The following is a 26849-nucleotide window of genomic DNA, read 5'->3' as shown; positions in this document are numbered from 1 at the left end:
CACTTTATTGTCCCAGCTGGTTTTGAACCGGGACAATAAAGTGGATTTCAAATCTTGAACCACTTTATTGTCCTGGCTGACCACTTTATTGTCCTGACTGACCACTTTATTGTCCTGGTTAACCACTTTATTGCCCTGGCTGACCACTTTCTTGTCCTGATTTAAGCATTAATTTTTCCATTTCTAATTAAACGAATGTGAGTGTGGAAATTTATAAATAATAATAAATAGATTTGTATGTATTGACTAGTGAAGTTTTTATGTCTCGATAAATTGGACAGAAAAGTCTGCAATGTGTTTCCATTTAAACTTCAAACATGTTTCTAAAGAAAAACTCATTCCAGATAAAAACTTTTTATCTCACTTTGATCAAAATAAAGTTTATTGATTCTTTTTGTTTTAACTATAAATTTTGCCGCTAGGGGTTGAAGAGCTGATGACCTTGTACGCTGTATCTGTGTCAGTCAACTTCCTTGTCTCACTTTCTCTTCTTCTTGGAGTTAAACTGGTAATATTTACTTTTCCTAAACTTATCCTGAACCTAACATAAACCTGTCTTAAACTTGTTGTAAACTTATTCTAAAGTTGTTTTGAACTTACCCAAAACCTATCATAACCTTATTCTAAACTTATCCCTAACTTATCCTAAACTTATCCTGAACCCAGCACAAACCTGTATTTTTAACTTATCCTAAACTTATCCTTATCTTATCATAAACTTATTCTAAACTTATCCTTAACTTATCCTAAACTTATCATAAACTTATCCTAAAGTTACCCTATGCCAATCCTAAACTTTTTCTAAACTTATCATTAACTTATCCTAAACTTATTCTAAACTTATTTTGAACATTTCATAAACTTATCCTAAACTGCAACTAAATATGTCATTTTTTATCCTAAACTTATCCTAAGCTTATTTTAAACTTATCCTAACCTTTTTTAAAACTTATTTTAAACTTATCTTAAACTTATCCTAAACTTATTTTAAACTTATTTTAAACTTATCTTATGCTTTTCCTAAACTTATCCAAAACTTATTCTAAACTGATCCTAAACTTATCCTAAACTTATCCTAATTAAGCCTATTCTAAACTTATCCTTAACTTATCCTTCAGCTATCCAAAACTTATCCAAATCTAGACTCAATTATGTCCAAACTGAAATTCCAAGAATTGACAACAAAATATCGAATCTAAATAAAAAAATATTTCTACCAATATTTTGAGAGATTTTTTATGTTTACATATCAATAAATCTTTATAATAAATCAATCCATTCAAACTATTTTTTTCCGTCGTCTAGAAAAAAACGTTGTAAAAGCTGTTACATATTAAGTAAAGAGAGGAATACTCATCAACTTAACGGTAACATTGCAGCTGATGCTTCAATTTTGTTGTGTAATTTTAAGAATCATTTCTCATAAACGTTTTAGAAAATAAAACGTTAAAAACTTACAAATATGTTTAAAACTGAACGAAATTTCGTTTTCGACAAATCTCGGTTAATTCCTTACTTTTTTCTGCTATACAAATCTTCAAGATGCTTTCCAGAATTTATAAAATTCTACTTTAATTGTATAAAAGATAACGGTCTACTCGAGATGTACTTTATTTTCCGTTCTTTATAGCACAAATATCTTAATACGCAGCACCGTAGGATGAAAATTGGAAAACCTTAAACACTTGTTAAAATTAATTATATTTTAAATATCTCCATTCAAATATTTCAAGTTTTGGAAATCAAATTAAGCGCAGTAATTTTATAGAAGAATACAGATCAAAATAATAGAATAGAAATGGTCTTCTTTCAAAGAGACTTAAGCGTAATATACTTATACTACTATACTATAAAGAGACTTAAGTGACCCTTAGTAAAAAATGGCTTAATACCCAATTCACAACGGTATCCTTGAAACCTTCATGTTGATCCATATTTAAGAAGAAATTGTCATATGTATGCGCGTGTTTAATTCCTATATATTTTCCTGCAGTAGAAATGTGAAAGTCCCTTTAGAAGAGAAACTACCATGGAAAGCAAACAGTTTTTAAAATTACGAACATTGATATATAATTTATACTTGATCAGACAACGCTATAAGGGTACCGTTGTAAATAGAACATTGCCATCTTTGCATGAAGGATTACCGAACATTACGCTTACAGTCCCTTAAAAACCGAGTTTTACCCCAGGAAAAGTTCTTTTTGTTGAAAAAAAATGTAAATCATTACTGAGTGACCGGCTCAAATTATAAAAGTTTTCGATCTCTCAAGCTGTTCTCAAGCTAGGTCGAAAACAATGAGGATTATATTGTTAGCGAACGGTCCCTTTAATATCAAATAATCTAGGAGAAAAAGCTGCTTCTGGTCCCCTGGGTGGTTTGGACAGCTTTAAACCTTGTAATATCTCAAGCAGTAGTTCTCTACGCTCCTGATAGAGTAAGTATCTATTTTTAAGACTAAAAAATGAATAATTAAAAAAAGTACCCCTGCCCCCCCCCCCCCGCGATTAGATTTAAAAAGTAAAATACAAATGAAGAATGAAAAACCTTCCTCTGGAAGGGAATTTTACAAACATATTTTTAAGTTTTCATTTTCTAGACAACTTCGACGATCCCAGACATCTTCTCTACGGCCATCATGGTGTACTGCATGCTTTGCGTGATCTCTTACTACCAAGTTCTATCCGACCCTCCACCCCATCCTGCCACCCTACTCCTAGATGAGACGGAGAACACCTATCCAACCAGCTTCTCCGCTGACAGGGACTGTGGTAGTTTCCCTAGCTGTCAATCCATTCATCCGCCTCGCAGTCCTCCGCTCAGGGTTGCGCTGCCACCCACTCCGCCGCCAGCCTACTCCTCTGACAACCCTCCAATTTATGATCCGCCTCCGCCATATCCTGGTTCACCAGAGGAGAAAACTATTATGGACGGGTAATTGTTATATTCCACTCAGAACAAATCTTTTTAATACAATTCGATTTGAAAACCGACAAATCCATATCATGAAAACTAGCAGAAAACTCAAAATTGGACAGAATAAGTTTTTGCATTTCCCCTCCCTAGTACTTTTCTAAAGAGTAGAGGCTAGAGAGTTCAAATCAGTCTTTGCCACAAACTCAAATATTTTAAATCCATTTAAATTCTCAATATAATAATGTTAAACTTTGATATTTCAAACTTAGATTATATGGTTTAACAGAATTCAAAGTTTAAAATATCTAAGGTTTCACCATTGGGTTGCAAAGGTAGATATTAGAAACTCCGAGTTTGTGGCAAAGACTCAATTCCGTTATCTATTGAATACCCAGTAAAGTACTGTAAACAGTTTATTCCCAAGTAAAGTACTGTAAACAGTTAATTCCCAAGTAAAGTACTGTAAACAGTTCATTCCCCAGTAAAGTACTGTAAACAGTTCATTCCCCAGTAAAGTACTGTAAACAGTTCATTCCCCAGTAAAGTACTGCAAACATATAATTCCCCAGTAAAGCACTGCAAACAGTTAATTTCCCAGTAAAGTACTGTAAACAGCTAATTCCCCAGTAAAGTACTGTAAACAGTTAATTCCCCAGTAAAGTACTGTAAACAGTTAATTCCTCAGTAAAGTACTGTAAGCAGTTAATTTCCCAGTAAAGTACTGTAAGCAGTTAATTCCTCAGTAAAGTACTGTAAACAGTTAATTACCCAGTAAAGTACTGTAAACAGTTAATTACCCAGTAAAGTACTGTAAACAGCTAATTCCCCAGTAAAGTACTGTAAACAGTTAATTACCCAGTAAAGTACTGTAAGCAGTTATCATGATTGCCAGGGAATAAAGAGAGATCTGAGTTATTGACAATAAAAACTTAATGACAAAAATGTGATAAGCTCTGAGTGAAATTATACAATTATTTTTCCTTTACAATTGTTCAAGTCTAGAAGATTTCGCCATCAAAGGGCATTTATATCACATATTAAAGTCCATCAGTTTTGTAGATACCAAGTAGAGGTGTAGTCAGGGGGGCTATGGGGGCTAAGCCCCCATTGGACCAGTGAAATCTATGGATTTCAGAGAGTTTTCAGGCCCCAACGGGTGCTGAGCCCCCCATGAAAAGAAAGAAGCCCCCCCTGGACGCAAATTCCTGACTACGCCCCTGATAACAAGAATAGAACAGTGAGAACCCGAAAAAGGGGAATTTTCGTCCTCTCCTTTTTTCTTTTAACCATTAAATGTTTTGGAAACTACTTCTAATCAATATTTAATTTTAATTTATGTTTATTGATAAGTTTTCTTTGATTTTCTTGATTTATTTTCTTCATTAATTATCAGCTATAGAAGTCAATGTACTCAAAATGATTGTTTAGGTTTGAAGCTGATGAAATCCTTGAAGTGAACACTGAAGCTGATCCAGAGCTAGGATCTACTCAGCTTAACCCCGACCCTGAGCAGGGTCTGATCAGGATAACGGAGCAGGAAACTGAAACTAGGGCTCCCCTCAACCAGGTCCCGGAGAAAAACTGAATCACTTTTAGGGTCGTATTGTAGATAATTCAGTAAACACGAAAACAGAGATACGAGGATGTAGGAAATAAAAATAAAGAAGTATGAATAGAGGATACAAGGACATGGATACAAGGATACAAGATTACAAGAATACAAGGATACAAGGATGCAAGGATACAAAATTACAAAGATAAAAGGATATACAAGGATAAAGGATACAAGGATTAAAAACGAAATCTAATAATGGTTCAAAAATAGACACAAAAAAATGAAGCAAATGTACATTTAATATAATTACTTAAGGGTGTTAAGGGATGTAGTTATAACAAAACTAGAAAAAGGGGACATGAGGAATTTCGAATGAAGTGATTCAAAGATACAAAAGGATCTACTGATTATAAAGAATCCATTAGTTCAAGGATACAAGGATGTAATCATTCAAGATACAAGGGTTTCAAGTAATTACAAGAACGAGTCTTATCTTTAAGATTGAAACTATATTCTATATTCATATGTAGGTATAGCGCACTCAATTTAATGGATTTCTCCTTATGATCCACAATTTAAGGAATTTCTCCTTTTGCCCCAAAATTTAATGGTTTTCTCCTTATGCTCCACAATTTAATGGTTTTCTCCTTATGCTCCACAATTTAATGGTTTTCTCCTCATGCTTCACAATTTAATGGTTTTCTCCTTATGCTCCACAATTTAATGGTTTTCTCCTTATGCTCTACAATTTAATGGTTTTCTCCTTATGCTTCACAATTTTATGGTTTTCTCCTTATGCTCCATAATTTACTGGTTTTCTCCTTATTATCCACAATTAAATGGTTTTCTCCTTATGCTCCACAATTTAATGGTTTTCTCCTTATGCTCCACAATTTTATGGTTTTCTCGATCCTTTTGCAACACAACTTAATGGTAATCTCCCTATGCTCCATAATTTACTGGTTTTCTCCTTATTATCCACAATTAAATGGTTTTCTCCTTATGCTCCTCAATATGATGGTTTTCTCCTCAAACTCCAACCTTTATGGTTCATATCTTACGCTCCCCAATTTTATTGCTTTCTCCTCCTGCTCCATCCACAATTTAATGGTTTTCTCCTTATGCTCAACAATTTAACGATTTTCTCTTTACGCTCCACAATGTTATTGCTTTCTCCTCAAGCTCCACAGTTTAATGGTTTTCTCCTTACGCTTTACAATTTAATATGTTTCTCCTTATGCTCCACAATAAAAATGTTTTCTGGTTTTCTTCTTATGCTCCAAATTTTAATGGTTTTCTCCTTATGCTCCACATTTTAATGGTTTTCTCCTTATGCTCCACAATTTAATGATTTTCTCCTTATGCTCCACAATTTAATAGGTTTCTCCTCATGCTTCACAATTTAATAGTTTTCTCCTTATGCTCCACAATTAAATGGTCTATATCGATAAAAAAGTAAAGTAAAATCTTCGTTATTATTTTAACTCTTTGATTTCTGAAACTCTCACGTTAAAATAAATTGTAAAGACCAATTTATATTTAGATCATATTTTTTGTCAAATGATATATTTGTGATGGTAATATTATCTGTCAACGCACACATTTATATTCAATTTTGCGCATTTTCACCCTTTCATCTTTAAATATCTCATAGTTTAGCAATTTATCTCTTGAATCTCAAACTTACAAAGTATATAATTCAAAAGACAAAATATTCACCTTTTTGTAAATTACGATTGGTGAACATATGATCAGTTTATAAATATATAAAATGTGAAAATTGAAACTGTTAAACATTACAGTGTATGTATATAAAAACAATGTCGAAACTTAAATTCACTACGAAGTCTAAAACACTGAATGTAAATTTGAGAAAAATTCTTTACATGTTGTCTGACCGATATTTGTTCAAGTACTTGGTCGATCATAGAGATCTAAATATGCAGATCTGCAGTAAACTTTACAGACTATAATGTACTAAACCTACTTGGCCTCATCAGTTTTGTCAAATCTGTTTAAATATTAATCAGCATTTCTGCCCGTTTTTTAAGTTGTTAACATTACTTAAACAATTAACTAACTAAATGATCTTTAACCATTTTCTTTTTTAGTCTCACGTAGGCATTTCTTTCAAATTTTGAAAAACAGAATTTAAAAAAAATTCTAAATCAACTTTTTCTTGACCCCTTGCTCAGTGCTCATGGCATTCCTAAAATTAATCTATCATCAAATCATTTAAAAATCTAAATCTTTTCAATAAAATTGTTTTTACGTAATTTGTTTTTGAATATTGTCAAGTAAAACATTGCCTGGACTTGAAATCAATCTTCCCTTCTGATTAAACCAATTTATCAACTTAATTTTATGTAACTGATTTGTGTTTTGTCATTATTAACAAATATTTCTATATTTTTAATTGTTAATTTCGACAAATAAAATAATGAATGAAGAAAAAATGTGTAAAATATTATTTTTAGAAAGCTTATAGTTGACGGAGTAGATAGACCATGGAGAGGGAATCTTTTTTCGAGTCACCTTAACACGGACTGAAAAACATGCTCTGCAGATAACTCCCTAAATTAGGAATAAGGTTATTGAAAAGTCGTCTTTGCTCAATATTGTGATTGTCTTGGCTTCTCTTCGTTTAAAGAGTTACGAGACGATTTTACATTTCTAAACATTTACGTCTACGTTTCCTTTAAAGGGACTGAAAGCTTAATTTTAAGTAATCCTTAATTTTAAGTAATGTTAAACCTGCAGGATTACCCACAAAGGATGAGACTGTAAAGACGACCTGGAACTCTTAAAATTTGACGACTCTGAGGTTGAATGAAAATTTCTGTCTTGAATCTTTTAATATCTTATGAAATGATTTGGAAAAAGAAAAACAAGTTTACAGTTGCTGGGAATCCCCGAATGTAAACAAACAGACAGATAGTATGGATTCAGTACAGTCAACTCTGAAGTCTCATCCTTTGTGGTTAACCCTGTAATTTAAAATTGTACGCTTAGTAAGTTTGCTTTAATTCCATAATGCAAAATTTTTACTCGGACCAAAGATATCAACCAAAACGATTTTCAAATGATTGTTAAAATTGTTTTGAATGCGTAAAAACGGCTTTAAAAACGGTGTCTATCCCGCTGGCCAAATTATCCCTAGACTATGTTATTTTTATAGTGCACTTCATAGACAAATATTGAAATAATAAACACAGGGAAAAAATGGATAAACTGGTTATTTTTTCTTTTTTCCTTTTTTTCTCAATTAATTCATATATAACTTAATAAAATATAAGATTAATCTAATATTAATATCACATACAAATATTTTTTATTCTCCAATTATGAAGAACAGCCCAATAAACGTTATATTGATACTTCTGCAGGATGTCATTAATTTTTATATCTATAATAATCTATTTTTGTTTCATCTTCCTCTCAATTAACTTTTACAATATATTCCTTTCTCTTAGTATAATTTGAGGTTGTGTTTCTGACCTAAATGAAACCGACTGAAGGTATATCCGACATAATTTTCAAATATTTAAAAAAAATGTGAGAAGTTTTCACTCCCTGCGCGTTTTTACGTAATTAAATCGAATTCCAATTATTCATAGAATATACCTTAGCTAAAACATATTTCAAAGATCAATACAATTTTAGTTCTCAAACACATAAAGTCAGAAAACTCTTAGGTCAGAAAACTCTTAGGTCAGGAAACTCTCAGGTCAGAAAACCCTTAGGTCAGAAAATAAATAGATCAGTTTCCTAAGTATTGTTTCTAACAAAGTAACATTTTCAGTGAGACACACTACAATTCAGAATTTAAATTCCAAAACTTTAATAAACCGTTCAAGTTTTTATGAAAGTAAAACACAAATTTTTAATGAGAGTAGTCTATTTAGTCTAAACATCTTGTTCATTTCGTGTAAACATCTTGATTTAAGTAGTTAGTCTCGTCAATACAATGAAGACGACTTTTTATTTAAGTTTAGATTGTTAACAAGTTTTTTTTAATTAAAAGTTTACAAGTAATTACGAGAAGCTTTTTCACTTGACAGCTTCTCTTGAATTCTACGTTGATGTGTATCCATGCTGTTTAACAGCTTGATATATATCAAAATCGAAATCGAAAGTCGTCTTCATTGTATTGGTATAATCGCCTCGTGTAAACATCCTGATTTAACTAGTTTCGTCTAAACATCTTGATTTAGGTAATTTGTTCCTTCTAAACATTTTGGTTAGGTAGTTTGTCTTGTCTAAACACATTGATTCAAGTAGTTTCGTTTAAACATCTTGATTTAAGTGGCTTATTCCGTCTAAATATCTTGATTTCTGTAGTTTATTTCGTGTAAACATCTTGATTTAAGTAGTTTGTTTCGTCTAAACATCTTTATTTAAGTAGTTTGTTTCGTATTTTGTTTTAAACATCTTGTTTATTTCGTGTAAAAACCTTGATTTAAGTATTTTAATTAGACTAAACATTTTGATATCACTAGTTTTGTCTAAACTTCTTGATTCAGGTATTTTGTTCAGTTCAAACATTTTGATTTAGTTAATTTTGGCAAAAAGTCATGATAAAGGAAGTTTGTTTCGTCAAAACATTTTGATTTAGATAATGTTTTTTTGTTTCTATACATATTGATATAAGTAGTTTGTTTTGTCTAAACATTTTGATTTGAGTATTTTGCTTCGTCTAAACATCTTAATTTATATTTGTATCTTTTCTATACATCTTGGTTCAGGTAGCTTGTTCTGTCTAAACACCTTGATTTACGTAGTTTCGTCTAAACATCCTGATTCAAGTCATTGGGTGGAAACATCTTGATTTAAGTATTTATTTCGTCTAAACATCTGGATTTTAGTAGTATCGTCTAAACTTCTTGATTTAGGTAATTTATTTAGTTTTAAACATCTTGTTTATTTCGTGTAGACATCTTGATTTAAGTAGTATGTCCCGCCTAAACCTCTTGATGAAAGTATTTTTCTTCGTCTAAAAATCTTGATTTATTATTTTTCTTCGTCTAAAAATCTTGATTTATTATTTTCTTCGTCTAAAAAGCTTGATATATGTAGTTTCTTTCGTCCGGATATTAACAGTCCACATTTAGTCAACCTAAAGAAAGATAACTGTCACACAAAGCCTTCATTTTGCATCGAAATATTTTTTAATGAGTTTAATTCAATTTCTTCGGTTTCAAACTGAGGTGCATAGTGCACTAGGAAATTTTTATTTCATGCTTAGGTTTAACTTTTTTACCTTTTTTGGTAGAATAATGCTCGAGAATGAGACGAGGAAGACGACTGAGAGAAAGAGAACGTTTGAAGTGACCCCCGCCAAACCAAATATGAAAGGATAGCTGCTCTGTATATATCCAAACCCGTTCAACTGACTTTCTAAATTCAGAAGAAAATGAAGAAAAATTATGGTTTTTTAAGTTATAAGTTTTCCTTTTTTATCAAAAAGTACCTATTTCAATCTCCACAGAGTGAATCTGAAAAGAAACATTAAAGTCGAAAAACTTTTTATTGAATTACCCTTTAACATGTCTATTCTTTCGCCCAAAATAAAATAAAAAAAAAATTTTTGGTAAAATTTACCATGAGAAATTTGGATTGGAACTCGACAGACAGTTCCTTGATTGGATCAGAATATTCCTCAGAGAAACTTTCGGTTAACATGATACTTTTCCGGTTAACCAGTTCCCTGAACACAACTTTCCGTTAGCAGAGATGAAATTTAAAGAATTTGAGCCGCGGTTTAAATCCGCCAAAACCCGGTTTAAATTTAGCGCCGGCTTAAATCTTGAAACATTTGATACAATTTTAAGTGGAACCAACCATATTTAAGCCGCGGCTTAAATTTAAACCGCCGCTCAAATTCATTAAATTCGGCCACTGGATACTTTTCCGGTTAACCAGTTCCCTGAACATAACTTTCCGTTAGCAGGATACTTTTCCTGTTTACCAGTTCCCTGAACACAACTTTCCGTTAGCAGGATACTTTTCCGGTTAACCAGTTCCCTGAACACAACTTTCTGTTAGCAGGATACTTTTCCGGTTTACCAGTTCCCTGAACACAACTTTCCGTTAGCAGGATACTTTTCCGGTTTACCAGTTCCCTGTACACAATTTTCCGTTAGTGGAATAATATCCGTAAGAAGAATACTTTTCCGGTTTACCAGTTCCCTGAACACAATTTTCCGATAATGGAATATTTTCCGTTAGCAGGATTTTCCGGTTTACTAGTTCCTTAAAAAAAAACAATTTTAAGTTAGCAAGATATTCCTCAGAGAAATGTACTGTACTTAGCAGAATACTTTTCCGGTTAACCAGATCCCTGAAAACAACTTTCCGTTAGTAGAATACTATGCCGTTATTAGAATACTTTCCGTCAACAGGATACTTTTCCGATTTACATTAGCAGGAAACTAAATACCGGTATCCCTAATAACATCTTTTCGTCATAAGTATATATTCTGCTAGAAGAACATTTTTCTGTTTCACCAGATCCATGAAAACAACTTTCCGTTTGTTGGACACTTTTCCGGTTAATTAGATCCCTGAAAACAGCTTTCCGTTAAAATGATACTTTCCGACAGTAGGATATATTCCGTTCCAATTTACCAGGTCCATGAATACAAACTTCCCTTTCCAGGATACTTTCCATGAGCAGGATACCTTTCCGGTTTACCAGCTCCTTAAGTACAGGGTGTCCCACATAACATTACAGTTGAAAGATGGCTTGTATAATAATAAAACATAATCTTTTACTCATATGATTAGTAAAAAATACCATAAATTTCCCCATTTTCCTCTGGCTTTCCCAAAAAAGGACTTTTTTTGTGCTTTTAATATTATTATTGAAATAAAGAGTGTCGTTTTGATTTTCAATTTGAAATCAAAATTGTATTCTTTAGATGTGAACATATGTTAACTAACTGTACGATGGACGAGAATTTATTAATACTACATATAAAAAATATTTTTACCTTATACATAGATAGTCAGTATAAATATTGTAGGATTTCTACCTGTTATACTACGGGTAGTAAATCGGCTTATTTTTAGTTTAATTTACATAGTTATTCATATGCAAACTGCAAACATGTAATATTTGTGAAGTAAACATATACAATACATATATAATTATATTCGTACCTTGATTCCCAGAAATTAAATATGTTCTCCGGGTGCCAGAATTCACTGAAATTACATTCATTAGACCGGATACACATCTACATAATACGGCCTTCGACTGTTTTAAAGAAGCCTTACAAATATATGTTTTAAACGTCTTTTAAATAAAATAGATTTGTTAAAAATCCTTTTAAAATCATTAGTAATTATTTTAGTTCAGTTTTGTGATGTATTAATTTTATTGAGTACATTATATATATTTTAATGAGTCTAGGGCTCCAACAAATTTTATTTAATGAAAACTTGAGTTGATCGATGGAAAATGTGAACAATCTATGGCAATCACTTACAAAGGTTACCAACCTTAAAGCAAAGACTACTTTAAGTCCAATCAGCGTAATGAGAAACCATTATTTAAAAGTTTAGTCTCGGGTTTTTATCTCTTACTGACCCGTTTTGTAGAAGTAAATAATGGGTTTAAAATTAGACACAACTCTTAAGAAAAATAAGTTTTAACATATCTCAAGAATCAAACCTTAGTTTAGTGTCAATGACAGTTTAGTCTTGAGAATAATAAATTGAGCTTTTTCCTCTTAAATTTTCTAACCCCTACATCTTTGCAACCCGATTTCGAAGACATTAGATATTTTAAACTATGAATTCTTTTAGATAAATAATCTTCGTTTGAAATATCAAAAGTTAAACACCATCAGGTTGCAAAGATAAAGAGATTAAAAAATTTGAGTTTTGGGAAAAAAATAATTCTTTTCCTCCGATTTTTCAAATGGCGGCCTATTAATTATTTTAAAGATTAATGTTTTTAACCTTCCAAGAAGAAGAGAGGACTTGCAGGTGATGGTTTTCAACTTATCCGCCCTAGTTCGAGCTCGAAAACATAACAAGAACATCGCGTCATCCTTAATATATATAAATATATAGATATCCGTCCTAGTTCGGGCTCGGAAACATAACAAGAACATCGCGTCATCCTTAATATATATAACATATAGATATCCGTCCTAGTTCGAGTTCGGAAACATAACAAGAACATCGCGTCATCCTTAATATATATATATATAAAAATATATAGATATCCGTCCTAGTTCGAGCTCGGAAACATTACAAGAACATCGCGTCATCCTTAATATATATAAACATATAGATATCCGTCCTTATTCGAGCTCGGAAACATATCAAGAGCATCGCGTCATCCTTAAAGGGACTGTAAGCAAAAGTGAGGAGGAGCATACCCCGATTCACAACGGTACCCTTTCAACCTTTAATATTTAAGGAATATTAATTAATAAATACTTTCTAGATTTTCTAGAAGCTGCAGAAATGGATTTTCAAGAAATGAACGTGACGTCATTCGCGTTGAGACACCCCCCGATTTTACGGCTTTTAACGGCATTCAAAATATTAAAACTGAGGCAATAAGTTTCTGCAAGATTTTAAAAAATTGAATTTTATTATATATACTGGAACATATTTACTACATTTTATGTATGTATATCGGTATACCATGGAACTACAAACCAGCTCGATCAGAAAATCTTAACTCAGGACAAATATTTTTTAAAGAAGGTTTAATTTGCTTGGTCCGAGGTAACAGCTTTTGTAAAGAATTGTTCAGATATAGCATGAACACCATACGAAGACCATTATTTCTTCTGACCGCAGCTTTTTTCGTCTAAGCGTTGCTTCTGTGTTTTCAAATGTATTATTTTATGCAAAATTTATTTTTCCAAATTTAGGCAATGTCATTATATTCAATGTGGTTTAATTGTATTTTAAATGCATTTAAAAAAAAAAAAATTTAAAAAAATTATCTACAACTAAAAGTTTACATTTTTTAGTAGAGAACATAATAATTGGTTTTAACTTGCCTGAGGGATTGTAAAGCAAAGATTTGCATGAATTGTTTTAAGTCTATACTGTACATACCTTCAAAAGATGTTCTTCTTTAAACAAAAAGCAGGATAACATAGTTAAATCCATTATAAACAACATGGCGTGGCTTAAAATTCTAATATTATAATTTAAAGTACTTTAAAAAAAAACGTAAACAATGCAGGACAAAAGAAAGGTGTGGTCGGAAGAAATAATGGTGAGTTGTGACGTAATTTGTGGTCGAACAAATCTGTGATAACAACATTAGAAAACTTTGAATGCTAATATCTCCATTTTTGAAGAGAAGATTAAATCAAACAACTTATCTTAAAAAAGGGGGGGGTGAAAATTCGTCTCGTCATTGCACCCCTCTCTTTGGAGAAAGGGGGTGCACTTGTCCCCTTGCACCACCCCTGGTTACGGGCCTGCCGGACGGAAATAGTTAAATCCATATTGACCTTCAAAATATACAGACAAAAGTTCCTCCCACTTAATATTTGAAAACTAAAAAAGTTGTTGAGTTTAATCTGTCTAAAGGAGTATGCGAAAACTACGCGCAAGTGCAACTTTTTAAATTTAAAAACAAACACTGAACCTGGTATTTAGGTAGAACTATATCCACTGAAACCTTGTATTTCAATCCTCGATTCAGTTCTATCTTCTCCGCATCCATATCTAAACTATTCAGCTTTATTCCTCTATTAATCTTCTCCGCATCCATATCTAAACTATTCAGCTTTATTCCTCTATTAATCTTCTCAGCATCCATATCTAAACTTTAGACGTTATTTTTCTATCTTGAAATATCTATGGTTGCAAAGATATTATACAATTGCTTTGACCTCAATCTTTTCTTTTTGAGAACATGCATACAAACCAAGATAAAAGCAACCTTGTCCAAACCAAAATAAACATTGCAGAGTTTAGTCAAAGAATTAGTTTTACCAAATAGATAACGTTTATTTAAACTCCATGACTAAATCTGATGAACTATGTACTCTGGGTACAGACTAAGTTTGAGGGTTTTCTACAACTTTTCAAAGTTTTCTGACTTTTTTTACTTAGGACTTCTTAATTCTTAATTCTTAAGATTTTGTGATCCAAGAGTTTGCTTTGATTAGGTTTTTAACGGGTTAAAACTCGGGCATCAGATTATAGATCAAAACGAAAAATTATTCGTATTTTTTTCTTTGTCCGACCTACGGATTTTTGTAAAATCAGAGTTTTAGAGAATAAAATTTTTAAATTCAATTATCTAGATTTCTTTTTTAGCAAATGTTTTTTTTTGGGGTTTTGCATCTTAGCGGATAGTTAATTTCTAAAGTTGAATTTTGTAACTCACCTTGCATTAGGGAATGAACAAACTCCGGGTGTTTCTGGACAGCTTTGAAACATTAAATTCATCTCCTTGGAATATTTGTGATGTGGAGAGTAGGCCTGGAATATTAATAGTTTTCCACTCAAGCATAAAGGAATTAAGTCTTTGTAACAAACTCTGATTTGCTAATACCTATATTTTTTCCACCTGATGGTGTAAACCATAGATATTTCAAACTTAGATTTTTTCATCTAACAGAATTTATAGTTTGAAATATCTAAGGTCAACGGCATTGGATTACAAAGCTATAGAGATTAGAAAATCATAGTTTGTGACAAAGACTCAATTCCTTTATGCTTAAATAATTTGATCCTCCTGAGGTCAAACCTCTTGTAATTTAAATCTCTCAATAAAATACCTAGTCTGTTCCCCTTCCGGTTCCCGTCGGCTTAAGTTAAGATTCCATATACATGAATATATACATGAATATATGTAAGAATTTTGACTACTGAGGATCGACATGAAGCGTGAAACATTATGTTTAGTATAATTCTTTTTAATAAAATGTGAAGTTTAAAAACAGAAATATATAAATATATAAATATATATATATATGTAATAGATTTAGACTGCTATGACAAATTGCATCAATTTTCAAGACTGGGTCGACTTTAAAGTGTCGCAACACCTTGGCCTTTGATTCTACCCCACTAAATCAATAATAGTACTTTTGTAGTCGTGTTTTAGCTTTATTTTTTTAAAAAGAAGTTTTCAAAATTCTAATTGATATTTGCGTTAGAGCTTGCAACCATGAATCACTGTGATATATATTCCTAGAATTTAACTTTAAATCCTTTAATCATACATTACACTAGGGATGCCAAGTCGATGTGGCTGAGCGCTATCTCAACCAATATGTTTAGACTCTAAGCTAATAAAACTCCTGAACACCATGAAGACCCACAGTGATCCAAAGTTTGCGAGCCTTAACGAAAACAAATATGAAAATTTCCCCAATTACTTCTTAAAGGGACCGTTCACTTATTTGGGTAATTTCAGGGTCAACTAAACAGCCTATTCGCTCTTGATTGGTAATAGTCTTACTTTTCAAAGACAACTGTGGCCGGAGAAAAAGCCGATTTTTCGTTCAGAATTTGAGCGGAAAGGGACGGTCCCTCTCTATTGACACTATTTGATGTTTTTTTAAGTAACAGCAGCCCAATAACATTTAAATTTATTATATTTTAATGTCATTATGTGTTCGTTATTATGTACTAAAATATGAAAACTTTTGATATTTGAGTTAGCAAGAAATGAACGTTTTTCGTATTAAAACATGTAAAATGTGTATACAAAGACGACGTCTCTACGACAATCAACTAATCATCAATCGTATTTTGGTTCGTAGATTTTGTAGATTTTGTTCCAGCATGTGCACAACTTTTCATTTGTCATGCCGCGTTCAATTCAGCTTTTTACACAGGCAATGCAAAATTTAATGCGATAAAATAGTGTTATTTTAGAAATAGAAAGTTAAAAAACAAAAAAAAATAAAAAAAAAATGACATTTGCAATTAACGATTAGATACTACAGTTTAATTTTATATTCGAAATTTATTTTGATCCACAACATACTGAAAAAAAACATCAAAAAGTGTCTGAGAGGGACCGTCCCTTTCCGCTCAAATTCTGAACGAAAAGTCGGCTTTTTCTCCGGCCACAGTTGTCTTTGAAAAGTAAGACTATTACCAATCAACAGCGAATAGACTGTTTAGTTTACCCTAAAAATACCCAAATAAGTGAACGTTCCCTTTAAAAACTAATGTTAAAACGAGTGCACCATATAGTTCTAAAATATGCATGTAAAGGCTAAAAATAGATAAATGGGAGTAAGTGAGGTAAAACCGAATACCAAAACACTTCAAAGCCAGCCCAGTCTTGAAAATTGATGCAACTTTTGATAGCTGTCTGGGTCCATTGAACTATACATATATATATTTCTTGTCTGGGTCTATATATATACCATGAGTATACCTGAAAGAAGACTGAATATGAAATTATTGAGAGAAGGAGCAGCATCATCATTGTCAGATGGAACATCTAAACAAAACATTTTATGCACTTTTTACATATTGCGTCTTATTCTTTAAAGGATCTGTAAGCATAATTTCAAGTGAACCTCCATGCAAAGATGGCTATTCACGATACACAACGGTACCCTTGAAACCTTTATCTGAGCAATAATGAGGAAGATATTGTTGTTTTTCTAGGTTTAAAAAGTGCTAAATTCTTAAAATCCAAGTATGTTTTCCTGCATTAAAAATGCACTTTTGTAGAGAAACCACAATTGAAAAAAATCAGTTCTGAAAATTAAAAACATTGATATCTATTATCTAATTTATACTTGATCATGATATATATATATATTTATACTTGATCTGAAAAGGTTGCAAGGGTACTATATTGTGGAACTGACATATTGTAGTCTTTGTGTGAAGTGTCACTTATAATTAAGCTTACATTCCCTTTAAAGGGAGTGTTTACGATAGTTCATGGGGAATATGTTGATGAATTCGACAACTAAACCATTGAGAAAGTTTGGTTTTATCCGTTCCACATTTGAACCGGAAAATGTCTCTGTCAATGCTGTCCAATAGGTAAGACCATGGACGTGTATAAGGATTTAATTCTTGGAGGGGGGGGGGGGATGATACAAAAACAGTGATTAGGTTTTAAGTCCCTTAACCACTTCTAAAAGGTTCAAAAATTTGCTTTAAACCCCAGTTTTCCCTATAAAAGTCAACCTAATTAGAACTTTTCAAACAAGCTAGGAATCATCAATGCATAGTTCAAAAATTACAACAAAGAATTTCGAATATTTGATTAACGTGTTGGCAAAATAAGGCATTGGGGTCGGCAAAAGTTCAAAATATTGCAGCCCATTTTTCGGACAATTTTAAAGTTTTAATGTTTTATTTACAGTTTATGGTCACACCATTTACATATTTACCAATATTTTGGCTAGAATCATGATTATCTGTATCTGAGTTCTCCTTCCAGATTATAGTTTCAATTCTGAAGGTTGACAATCTCTTTAGATTTCGGGTTTATCTTTGGTTTACGGATATTAGTTCTGAAGGTATTGAGTTGATCTGGGTTCTGAGTTAAAATTCTAGGCTCTTTGTTGATCAGGGTTGCGTCGGTTTCTCCAGAGAGCTTAGTATTGAGTGTTCTTCACCGGGATTTGTTGAAACTTTATCTTCTTGATACAGGTTTTGAATTCTTTCTCCGGGTTATAGTTTGTGTGCTGATTCTCCAGATCTTTATGTAAGAACCCTCCAACGGAGCTCCTAGATCTCAACTACACCCTGAGCTGAACCCAGTCAAGTTCTACCCTTAGCTCATGTGTCAAGATTAGTGTCAAAGATCAGTATTTGGAATTTAAAGGTTTTCTTTACAAAAGAGTTGCCAACAAAAGTTGTAAATTAAATGGAATTATAAATGGAATAAAGAGTGATTCCCAACGGCAAAACAGGTTTTCCGTCATCTGTGATCATACAGAGGTTTAATATGTACCATTGTGAATCGGACATGCCACTCTATATATGGTGGGTCACATGAAATTACGTCATACAGACACAGTTCCCGAACTGATCACCGGAAACTCTTGAAATATCCCAATATGAAGGTTAAATTCAGTGTTAAGTAATCAGTATTAACAAATTCTTTAAATTTATACTAAAAAATCTGATTTAAAGGGACTGGAAACGAAAATGAAAGGGGGTATAGGCTGAAACCTGAGCATCTCGGGAGTTGATTGAGACCTGTAAGACATCTATCTGATGTTCCTGCCTCGAGAAACGTATATATGTAAGATGTACGTCCATATCATTTGGCCAGAACTCCCTCCAATAGCAGTGCAGTATACTGGTCACGTGATACAGACGGAGACACGTGACAATAATACTGTACAGCCATTGGTTGGAGTTCTGGTCCCAACACCCGGACGTGTAAATAATATTATCAATTACATTTATTAAAAATGAAAAATTATTAAATTAAAATAATAATAGGAGCAAACCTGAGTTTCTCAGGCTCCTCTGGGATATTGTAGTTTTCAGATTGGTTGCGTATTTGTTGAATATCATCTATTTAATGCTACGAATCTTATACAAAATCTTACATATATACGTTTTGGTATAATTTTGACATGGTTTTATATCAATTTTTCGAGACAGAAACATCAGGTCTCAATCAACTCCTGAGAATCTCAAGTTTTAGTCATACCCCCTTTCATTTTTCCTTTACAGTCCCTTTAAGAACAAACAGACATATGTTTTTTGGGGGAAATACGGCAAATTTTGTTGCTTTAAGTACTTACTTAAGAATTTCAGTAATTGTTCATTGTCTGTCTGCAGCTTTAAATAATCTTTCAGATTTAGTTAAAATATTCTAATATTTGTGTTTTTTATGACAACCCTCCCCTTTCCTCACATACTGAATATTTGAGTATTTACATTCTCGCTTTTCTGGAAAATGTCAGGTTCTTTAACTACGGAAGTGTTAAAAAGCAGTTTTGCAGTCCATTGATACTATTTTAAATAAAATGACAGACCTTAATCCAAAATGCTCATTTTCCATCTGATCCTAATTCAACAGTTTTCTTTTATACAGGAACGATCAAAATTCCACCATTCGTCTCGTTCTGACGGAGTTCCTTTTTAGGAGTAAAAATGCAACATTTGTCAGTCAAACGTTCTTTACATTCCAGTGTAATAAATTGGTTAAAATCCCCCTCCCTTCCCCCTCCCTTCTCCCTTCCCCCACAGCCATGTACTGGTTCGCACGGAACCGGTTAAAAAGTATCCAACATCAAGAAAATATACGTACGCGCGTATAGGAGTTTCTACCTGCCTACCGCGCATAGTGCTTCATTCAGTGACAGACCATAGTGCGCTCCTTGAGCAACATCGGAGTGCACGGAGAGAGAACGTTTACGCAAATTGTGTTACGCACGTATAGTGATGGTTCCAGGAAATTCAGTGACGCGTAACGAGTAATCATATGCTTTAAAAGATGAAGGTATAAAATTTACGCATATTAACCAATTTTTGATGATTATTTCGGATAATTTTTTACCCTCTGGGTAAATATTAGAGATTACATAAAAAACCAAATTTGGGGCTAAATCATGCAAAGTATACCGACTTAAAATTTCTATACTTTAAACAGAAATAGTTGTTGCTGTAGTAAGATGGCCATCAGTTGGTAGTTGTCCAGATTTTGTAATTTTATTTTCTGAAAATAAAGAACAATAGTGAAAGAAAATGCTTTAAAAAAAACAGATTCTAAACACATTTTCAAAAAGTCTATTTTTTATAAGTAATTCCTTTTTGTACTTTAAGATAAAAGCTTTATTACTGGTCTAAATCTGAGGATTGTATGCATTATATTTGATTAGAAATCTTGTTGCTTACTCATTCATATTTAATCTTATCAAGGTATTCGGCATATTCTCAGTGAAACCAGATAAAGCAAGGTTGATGCAAGATTATCAACATTATTTTTTTCAACAATCTTGGCTTTTATGCGCACTTAAAAATAAATATTTAAACTTTAGTGGCATGAAAGAAAAAACGAGTTTATACATGAATTTTAGCAAAAGGCGATGAAACCGTCATTTTAATCACATATTTGAGCTAGTTGTAGCCTCATTTGGTTCATGTTTATCTAACAGAAAATTTCTTTAAATACCTGGACCTTACTATGCCTTCTTTTCTGAATAGTTCTTTAAATACCTGGACCTTACTATGCCTTCTTTTCTGAATAGTTCTTCAAAACCTGGACCTTAATATACCTTCTTTTCTGAATAGTTCTTCAACCTTCTTTTCTGAATAGTTCTTCAAAACCTGGACCTTACTATACCTTCTTTTCTGAATAGTTCTCAAAATAATTTTCTTCAAACCTTGATTTTATTTGAAAATTAATTGAAAGACCAGATAAGGAATTGTCAACATAATTTTTAGTGACCATTCGATAAAAAGTAGCAAATGGGACAAAGGCAACGGGAACGGTTTATGAATGATAATGACATGATGCTTAAATGAATGTTCACTTTATTAGAGATTTAAAATTACGTTCAGTTCTTTTTTAAACTCCGCCATTAGATTAAAATGAACTGAATTCTTGTTATATCTATACCATCTGATGTGTTTAGATATAAGGATTAGAAAATCAGAATTTGTAACTAGAACTTTAATATATGTGTATTTAAGTATGAAACCTTACAGTCTGTAGTGAAGAGAACGTGCACTTTTATCCATGTAAAAGGATTAAGATTAAAACTATTATCCTATTCTACCACTCAACTTGAAGTAAGAAAGGTGTGAGAATGATTAAACATTTCTCAGGGATAAAGGCGAAATAGTAATCAGGTTCTTTTCCAGCTGCTGGTACTAATGTTTTGTCCAAGATCCTGGTACTGAGGTTTTGTCCAAGCTCCAGATCCCAAGATTTTGTCTAAAGTCCTGGTACTATGGTTTTTTTCCAAGCTCCTTGTACTAAGGTTTAGTCCCAGCTCTTGGCTCTAAGGTATTGTCCAAGCTCCTAGTACTAAGGTTTAGTCCCAGCTCTTGGCTCTAAGGTATTGTCCAAGCTCCTGGTACTAAGGTTTAGTCCCAGCTTTTGGTTGTAAGGTTTTGTCCAAGCTCCTGGTAATAAGATTTTTGTCCAAGCCTCAGGTCCAAAGGTTTAGTCCAAGCTCCTGGTTCTAAGGGTTTTTTCCAAGCTTCTGGTACTAAGGTTTAGTCCCAGTTCTTGGTTCTAAGGTTTTGTCCAAGCTCCTGGTACTAAGGTTTAGTCCCAGTCTAAGGTTTAGTCCAAGCTCCTGGTACTAAGGTTTTGTCCAAGCTCCTGGTTCTAAGGTTTTGTCCAAGCTCCTGGTACTAAGGTTTAGTCCCAGCTCCTGGTACTAAGGTTTTGTCCAAGCTCCTGGTACTAAGGTTTAGTCCAAGCTCCTGGTACTAAGGTTTTGTCCAAGCTCCTGGTACTAAGGTTTTGCCCAAGCTCCTGGTACTAAGGTTTGTCCGAGCTCCTGGAACTAAGGTTAGTCCAAGCTCCCAGTACTAAGGTTTAGTCCAAGCTCCTGGTACTAAGGTTTTGCCCAAGCTCCTGGTACTAAGGTTTAGTCCAAGCTCCTGGTACTAAGGTTTTGTCCAAGCTCCTGGTATCAAGGTTTTGCCCAAGCTCCTGGTACTAAGGTTTTGCCCAAGCTCCTGGTACTAAGGTTTAGTCCAAGCTCCTGGTACTAAGGTTTTGTCCGAGCTCCCGGTACTAAGGTTTAGTCCAAGCTCCTGGTATCAAGGTTTTGCCCAAGCTCCTGGTACTAAGGTTTGTCCGAGCTCCTGGTACTAAGGTTTTGTCTAAGCTCCTGGTACTAAGGTTTTGTTCAAGCCCCTATAGTACTAGTTTTGTATCAAGCTTCAGTTAAAACTCCAGGTATCTGGGTTCCGTATCCAGGTTCAGTTTTAGCTCCTGGGATCAGGGTTCTGTATCCAGTTTAAGTTCTTGGTCTTTGTAACACGATTTTGTATTATCATCCTGGAGCATAATTGTCGAAGAGCTAGAGAGAATATCTAATAAAGTACCTCCCCCCCCACACAAGATGGGAACCAAGGTGCTTAGTCCACTCTTTAAAGATAAAGTTTCTTAATTTTCCGTGTTCATTTCTTAAAGGGAGTGACTGGCAATGTAGTTTGTTGAGAAATTATTTAGGATTCATTTGAGAAATATAAGACTTTTTAATGATGTTTAATTACTGAGTTTGAGCGAAAATCAATTATTTTGAACATCGATTTTGCCCTAAAACAGAGTAATTATACATCATTAAAACGTTTCATATGTCTCAAATGAATCTACAATCTACAATCTCAGTTCAACTCCCATACATTGCCGGTCATTCCCTTCATACATTATCTTCATAATATAATAGTAGGAGTATAATATCTTTCCATTCTTGGTTTTTAATTAGTGTTGATAAAAAGATTCCGGAAATGGATGATTGATTATTTGAAATCAAATCAAATTAGCAAAACGTCAAAGTGATCATTAATCAAAAACAAAAAAGGAAAAATAAAAGCAATTTTTTATTTTTTGAAAATGAGAATTGTCAATTAATATGAATTATCATATTTTCTGTACAATTGAACTGAGTTTTTGTAACAGTCTCTTATATTTTAATCCCTGTATCTTTGCAACCTTATGTCGTTGCGCTTTGATATTTCAAACGATGTTAAATTAAATAGTCTAAGTTTGAAATATCAAAGGTTTACACTATTAGGTTGCAAATAAAAAATATAAGGATAAAAACATTTCAATTCGGGACAAAAACTCAATTCCTTTTGTTCCTGTAATATTTGCATAGTTACGACAACTGCCTATTTAATGTCAGGCGTTACTGTTAAAGCAAAGAAAATAGATTTTTTAAACCAATATAAATTCCTTAGTTTAAACACATCACACAGTTCTAACCATAGTTTAAACACATCACGCAGTCCTTACCGTAGTTTAAACACATCACACAGTTCAAACCATAGTTTAAACACATCACGCAGTTCTAACCGTAGTTTAAACACATCACACAGTTCTAACCATAGTTTAAACACATCACACAATCCTAACCGTAGTTTAAACACATCACACAGTTCTAACCATAGTTTAAACACATCACACAGTTCTAACCATAGTTTAAACACATCACACAATCCTAACCGTAGTTTAAACACATCACACAGTTCTAACCATAGTTTAAACACATCACGCAGTTCTAACCGTAGTTTAAACACATCACACAGTTCTAACAATAGTTTAAACACATCACACAGTTCAAACCATAGTTTAAAAATATCACGCAGTCCTAACCATAGTTTAAACACATCACGCAGTCCTAACCGTAGTTTAAACACATCACGCAGTTCTAACTGTAGTTTAAACTCATCACACAGTTCTAACCATAGTTTAAACACATCACACAGTTCTAACCGTAGTTTAAACACATCACGTAGTTCTAACCGTAGTTTAAACACGTCACGTAGTTCTAACCTTAGTTTAAACACATCACGTAGTTCTAACCGTAGTTTAAACACATCACACAGTTCTAACTGTAGTTTAAACACATCACGCAGTTCTAACCGTAGTTTAAACACATCACACAGTTCTAACTGTAGTTTAAACACATCACGCAGTTCTAACCGTAGTTTAAACCCATCACACAGTTCTAACTGTAGTTTAAACTCATCACGCAGTTCTAACCGTAGTTTAAACACATCACACAGTTCTAACCGTAGTTTAAACACGTCACACATTTCTAAATAATAATGGTTTAAATACATCAGTTTAGTCAATCTAATCATTAATCTCGGCTGATCTCAGAAACGTTTCTGTTTTTACAGGTTGATTGTTTTCCATGTCTGTGTTTAATGTTTAGTACAAAAAGTACTTACCAAAATAAATTGAAAGATGACAAGTTAAAATGCATCTTATATTCTTAAATTAAAAAATGTTGAAATGCAGTTTTCTTTAAAATCTTACTTGAAATAAAACCAAATAATAGATGCTTTTATGAATATCAATTTAATTAAAATCCATGACAAGACCAGAAACACAATTTAAAATTTTTTCTAAAACCTTTATGAGATTTCGTAAAACAACTTAAAAGATGATAAAAAATATTTCTTTTGAGAAAACATGTGAGTTGAACATTTTTTCTCATCTTTATTTATTTTGTTGTAATAAAGGTGTTGCCTGTAGTTTATGCCCGTCATGGTTCATTTCATTTATTGTGTACTGTTTGTTGATGCTTTGTTTGCACAGTCAGTTGCAAAGAAACACATTTAAAAAGCTAGCAACTTAGTTCATTAATAGATGATAATTAGATCGGTTGGTTGATCATTACAAGATTATCCGCTGAACCCTAGATCGATGATCAGATGATCATCGGGTAATCATAAAAACAGATGATTTTAAGATCCGTTGATCAATGATGATATGAAAATATATTTTTTAAAAGGGTTGTATTTTGGTATATGAGCATTAATTGCAACGAAAATTTGTATGTTTTTTAGACACACTGTATATGTTTTTAAAGTAGTTTAATCCCTGGACTGTGTCTGAAGTTTTAAACCAATCATGATTTCATTTTTAGTTTTTCAAGTTCTTTCTTAAAGATGACTGGTAATAACCCCTGGTAATTCCGTCATGTTAGTTTACTTTTTATATCATCAGTCTACCTTCTACACCTTTTCTTGAAAAAATCATAAACTGAACAAAAAAAAGTTTTTTTTTAGAAAATTGATCGGAATTGACAGGTCGATTTTAGGTTTAAAGTTCGAGCTTAAACTTGTGTTCAGAAGCAATGGTTGGAGAAATTATCAGAATTGAACGCTTTTCAAACCAGAAACCAAGTTATCTTCTACATCATTCATCATATTTAGATATCTAGGGTACAGGTGTGAATCGGACATGTCTCTTTTTTGAAATGTAGGGTTTCGACGAAAGTCTTTTTAAGTAAGTTTTATTTTGCGATTACGAATTTAAATCTTGTTCGTTTTAGCTTTTCTATTATAGAATATGGTCATGCAAATAATCAAGGTTTTTTAGAAACATAAAGATCATTTATTGAATCTCAGAGATAACCTGGAAATTATATAGATCATTTGTTGAATCTCAGAGATAATCTGGAAATTATATATTTCATTTATTGAATCTCAGAGATAATCTGGAAATTATAAAGATCATTTATTGAATCTCACAGATAATCTGGAAATTAGAAAATTAATATTTTTTAAAATAAAAGTTCTCACTTTTTTATAAATTAATAATCATATTAAAATCCCATTTGAAAACTGAAATTACTTATTTTTACATAAATTTTTCTATATTTAGTTTCATTTGTTAGGTTTAAACTATAGGGTTGGGTTTTTTTGGGTCTCAGGTTACAAGGTATTAGACTCAAGGTTTTTTAACTCCGAATTTTTTAAGTCGAAGGTTTTTAAGATTAAAATCAGTTCTGAAAGTCCAATGTAAACATTTCACAATGGGGAGAACTCGAAACTCGAAAGTGGAAACTATAAATTAGAGGTGATAAATAAATCATCATAACTCATATTTTCGTGGCTTCTGGTTGGTCGAACTGTTAGAGATATTCTATGTAATTAACATAATTCGTCTGATAATAGAAGACACGGATTAGTGCTTTATGTAACGATTACCAATCTAAAATGTTGGCCCCGTGTTGTTTTAAATCTTATAACTTCAAGATTAAAATTGATATATTTGCGGGGATCCCACTTTGCACCTCCAGTTTCCTGCAACTAGCGATAGCTGATCTTTTTTATTTTAAAATAAAGAAGTTTTTTGTATTCGTCCAACCGTGACAGAATCTGAACTTCATCTCTCCTCTTCACAAACATCAACACTTAGGATTGGGGGTTTAAAGAGAATGTTCAGGAATTCCGAAAGATTGTATAAGAAGAAAAATTCATTCATTTTAATTTTTCGCGAACCTTCTATCTTGTAAAATCTTTGTAACCGTCATAAGCCAATTTTTATAAACTTCTGTTCTAAATTCCTAAAGAGGAAGGAAATAAGAAGAGAAAGAAAAAGGAAGGAAGGGGAAAGATAAAAGAAGAGAAAGGAAGAGGAAGGATATAAGAAGAGAAAGGAAGAGGAAGGATATATAAAGAGGAAGGAAGAGGAAGGATATAAGAAGATGAAGGATGAGGAAAGATATAAGAAGAGGAAGGAAGAGGAAGGATATAAGAAGGTAAAGGAAAAGGAAGGATATATAAGCCGAGGAAGGAAGAGGAAGGATATAAGAAGAGGAAGGAAGAGGAAGAATATGAGAAGAGGAAGGAAGAGGAAGAATATAAGAAGAGGAAGGAAGAGGAAGGATGTAAGAAGAGAAAGGAATAGGAAGGATATATAAAGAGGAAGGAAGAGGAAGGATAGAAGAAGATGAAGGAAAAAGAAAG

At 32.6% G+C, this 26849-nt stretch overlaps 3 protein-coding genes across 7 annotated transcripts in view; 2 read left to right on the top strand and 1 right to left on the bottom strand.

Moving 5' to 3' along the window:
• The first annotated feature begins 428 nt into the window (after positions 1–428).
• On the top strand, positions 429–5785 carry LOC111695264 (uncharacterized). The gene is made up of 4 exons (XM_023464508.1): positions 429–508; positions 2349–2438; positions 2601–2935; positions 4346–5785. The coding sequence occupies exons 1-4, from the start codon at positions 437–439 to the stop codon at positions 4500–4502; spliced, it is 654 nt and encodes a 217-aa protein (XP_023320276.1). The 5' UTR covers positions 429–436; the 3' UTR covers positions 4503–5785.
• A 3384-nt stretch (positions 5786–9169) lies between these two features.
• LOC111695262 (seipin) lies at positions 9170–20488 on the bottom strand. Of its 4 annotated transcripts, none has more exons than XM_023464504.1 (10): positions 20044–20488; positions 16855–16920; positions 14845–14939; positions 14098–14182; positions 12438–12529; positions 11634–11678; positions 10074–10179; positions 9943–9967; positions 9733–9869; positions 9170–9588 (listed from the first exon to the last, which is right to left on the bottom strand). In XM_023464504.1, the coding sequence occupies exons 1-10, from the start codon at positions 20176–20178 to the stop codon at positions 9580–9582; spliced, it is 795 nt and encodes a 264-aa protein (XP_023320272.1). In that variant the 5' UTR covers positions 20179–20488; the 3' UTR covers positions 9170–9579. The 4 variants fall into 4 exon arrangements, with proteins under 4 accessions (XP_023320272.1, XP_023320274.1, XP_023320273.1 ...); XM_023464506.1 differs by lacking the exon at positions 20044–20488 and adding an exon at positions 19731–19820; XM_023464505.1 differs by lacking the exon at positions 20044–20488 and adding an exon at positions 17831–18602.
• The window catches only part of LOC111695261 (uncharacterized), a 22983-nt gene continuing 15945 nt past the window's right edge, over positions 19812–26849 (top strand). For both annotated transcript variants that reach the window (XM_023464503.1, XM_023464502.1), the window contains exon 1: positions 19812–19902. In XM_023464503.1, coding sequence (XP_023320271.1) covers positions 19897–19902 — 6 coding nt within the window. In that variant the 5' untranslated portion in view covers positions 19812–19896. The remainder of the gene's footprint in view (positions 19903–26849) is intronic.

Source organism: Eurytemora carolleeae, unplaced genomic scaffold, assembly GCF_000591075.1.
Source record: "Eurytemora carolleeae unplaced genomic scaffold, Eaff_2.0 scaffold160, whole genome shotgun sequence".
NCBI classification, from domain to species: domain Eukaryota; kingdom Metazoa; phylum Arthropoda; class Copepoda; order Calanoida; family Temoridae; genus Eurytemora; species Eurytemora carolleeae.
This window is presented reverse-complemented; position numbering and strand designations above follow the sequence as displayed.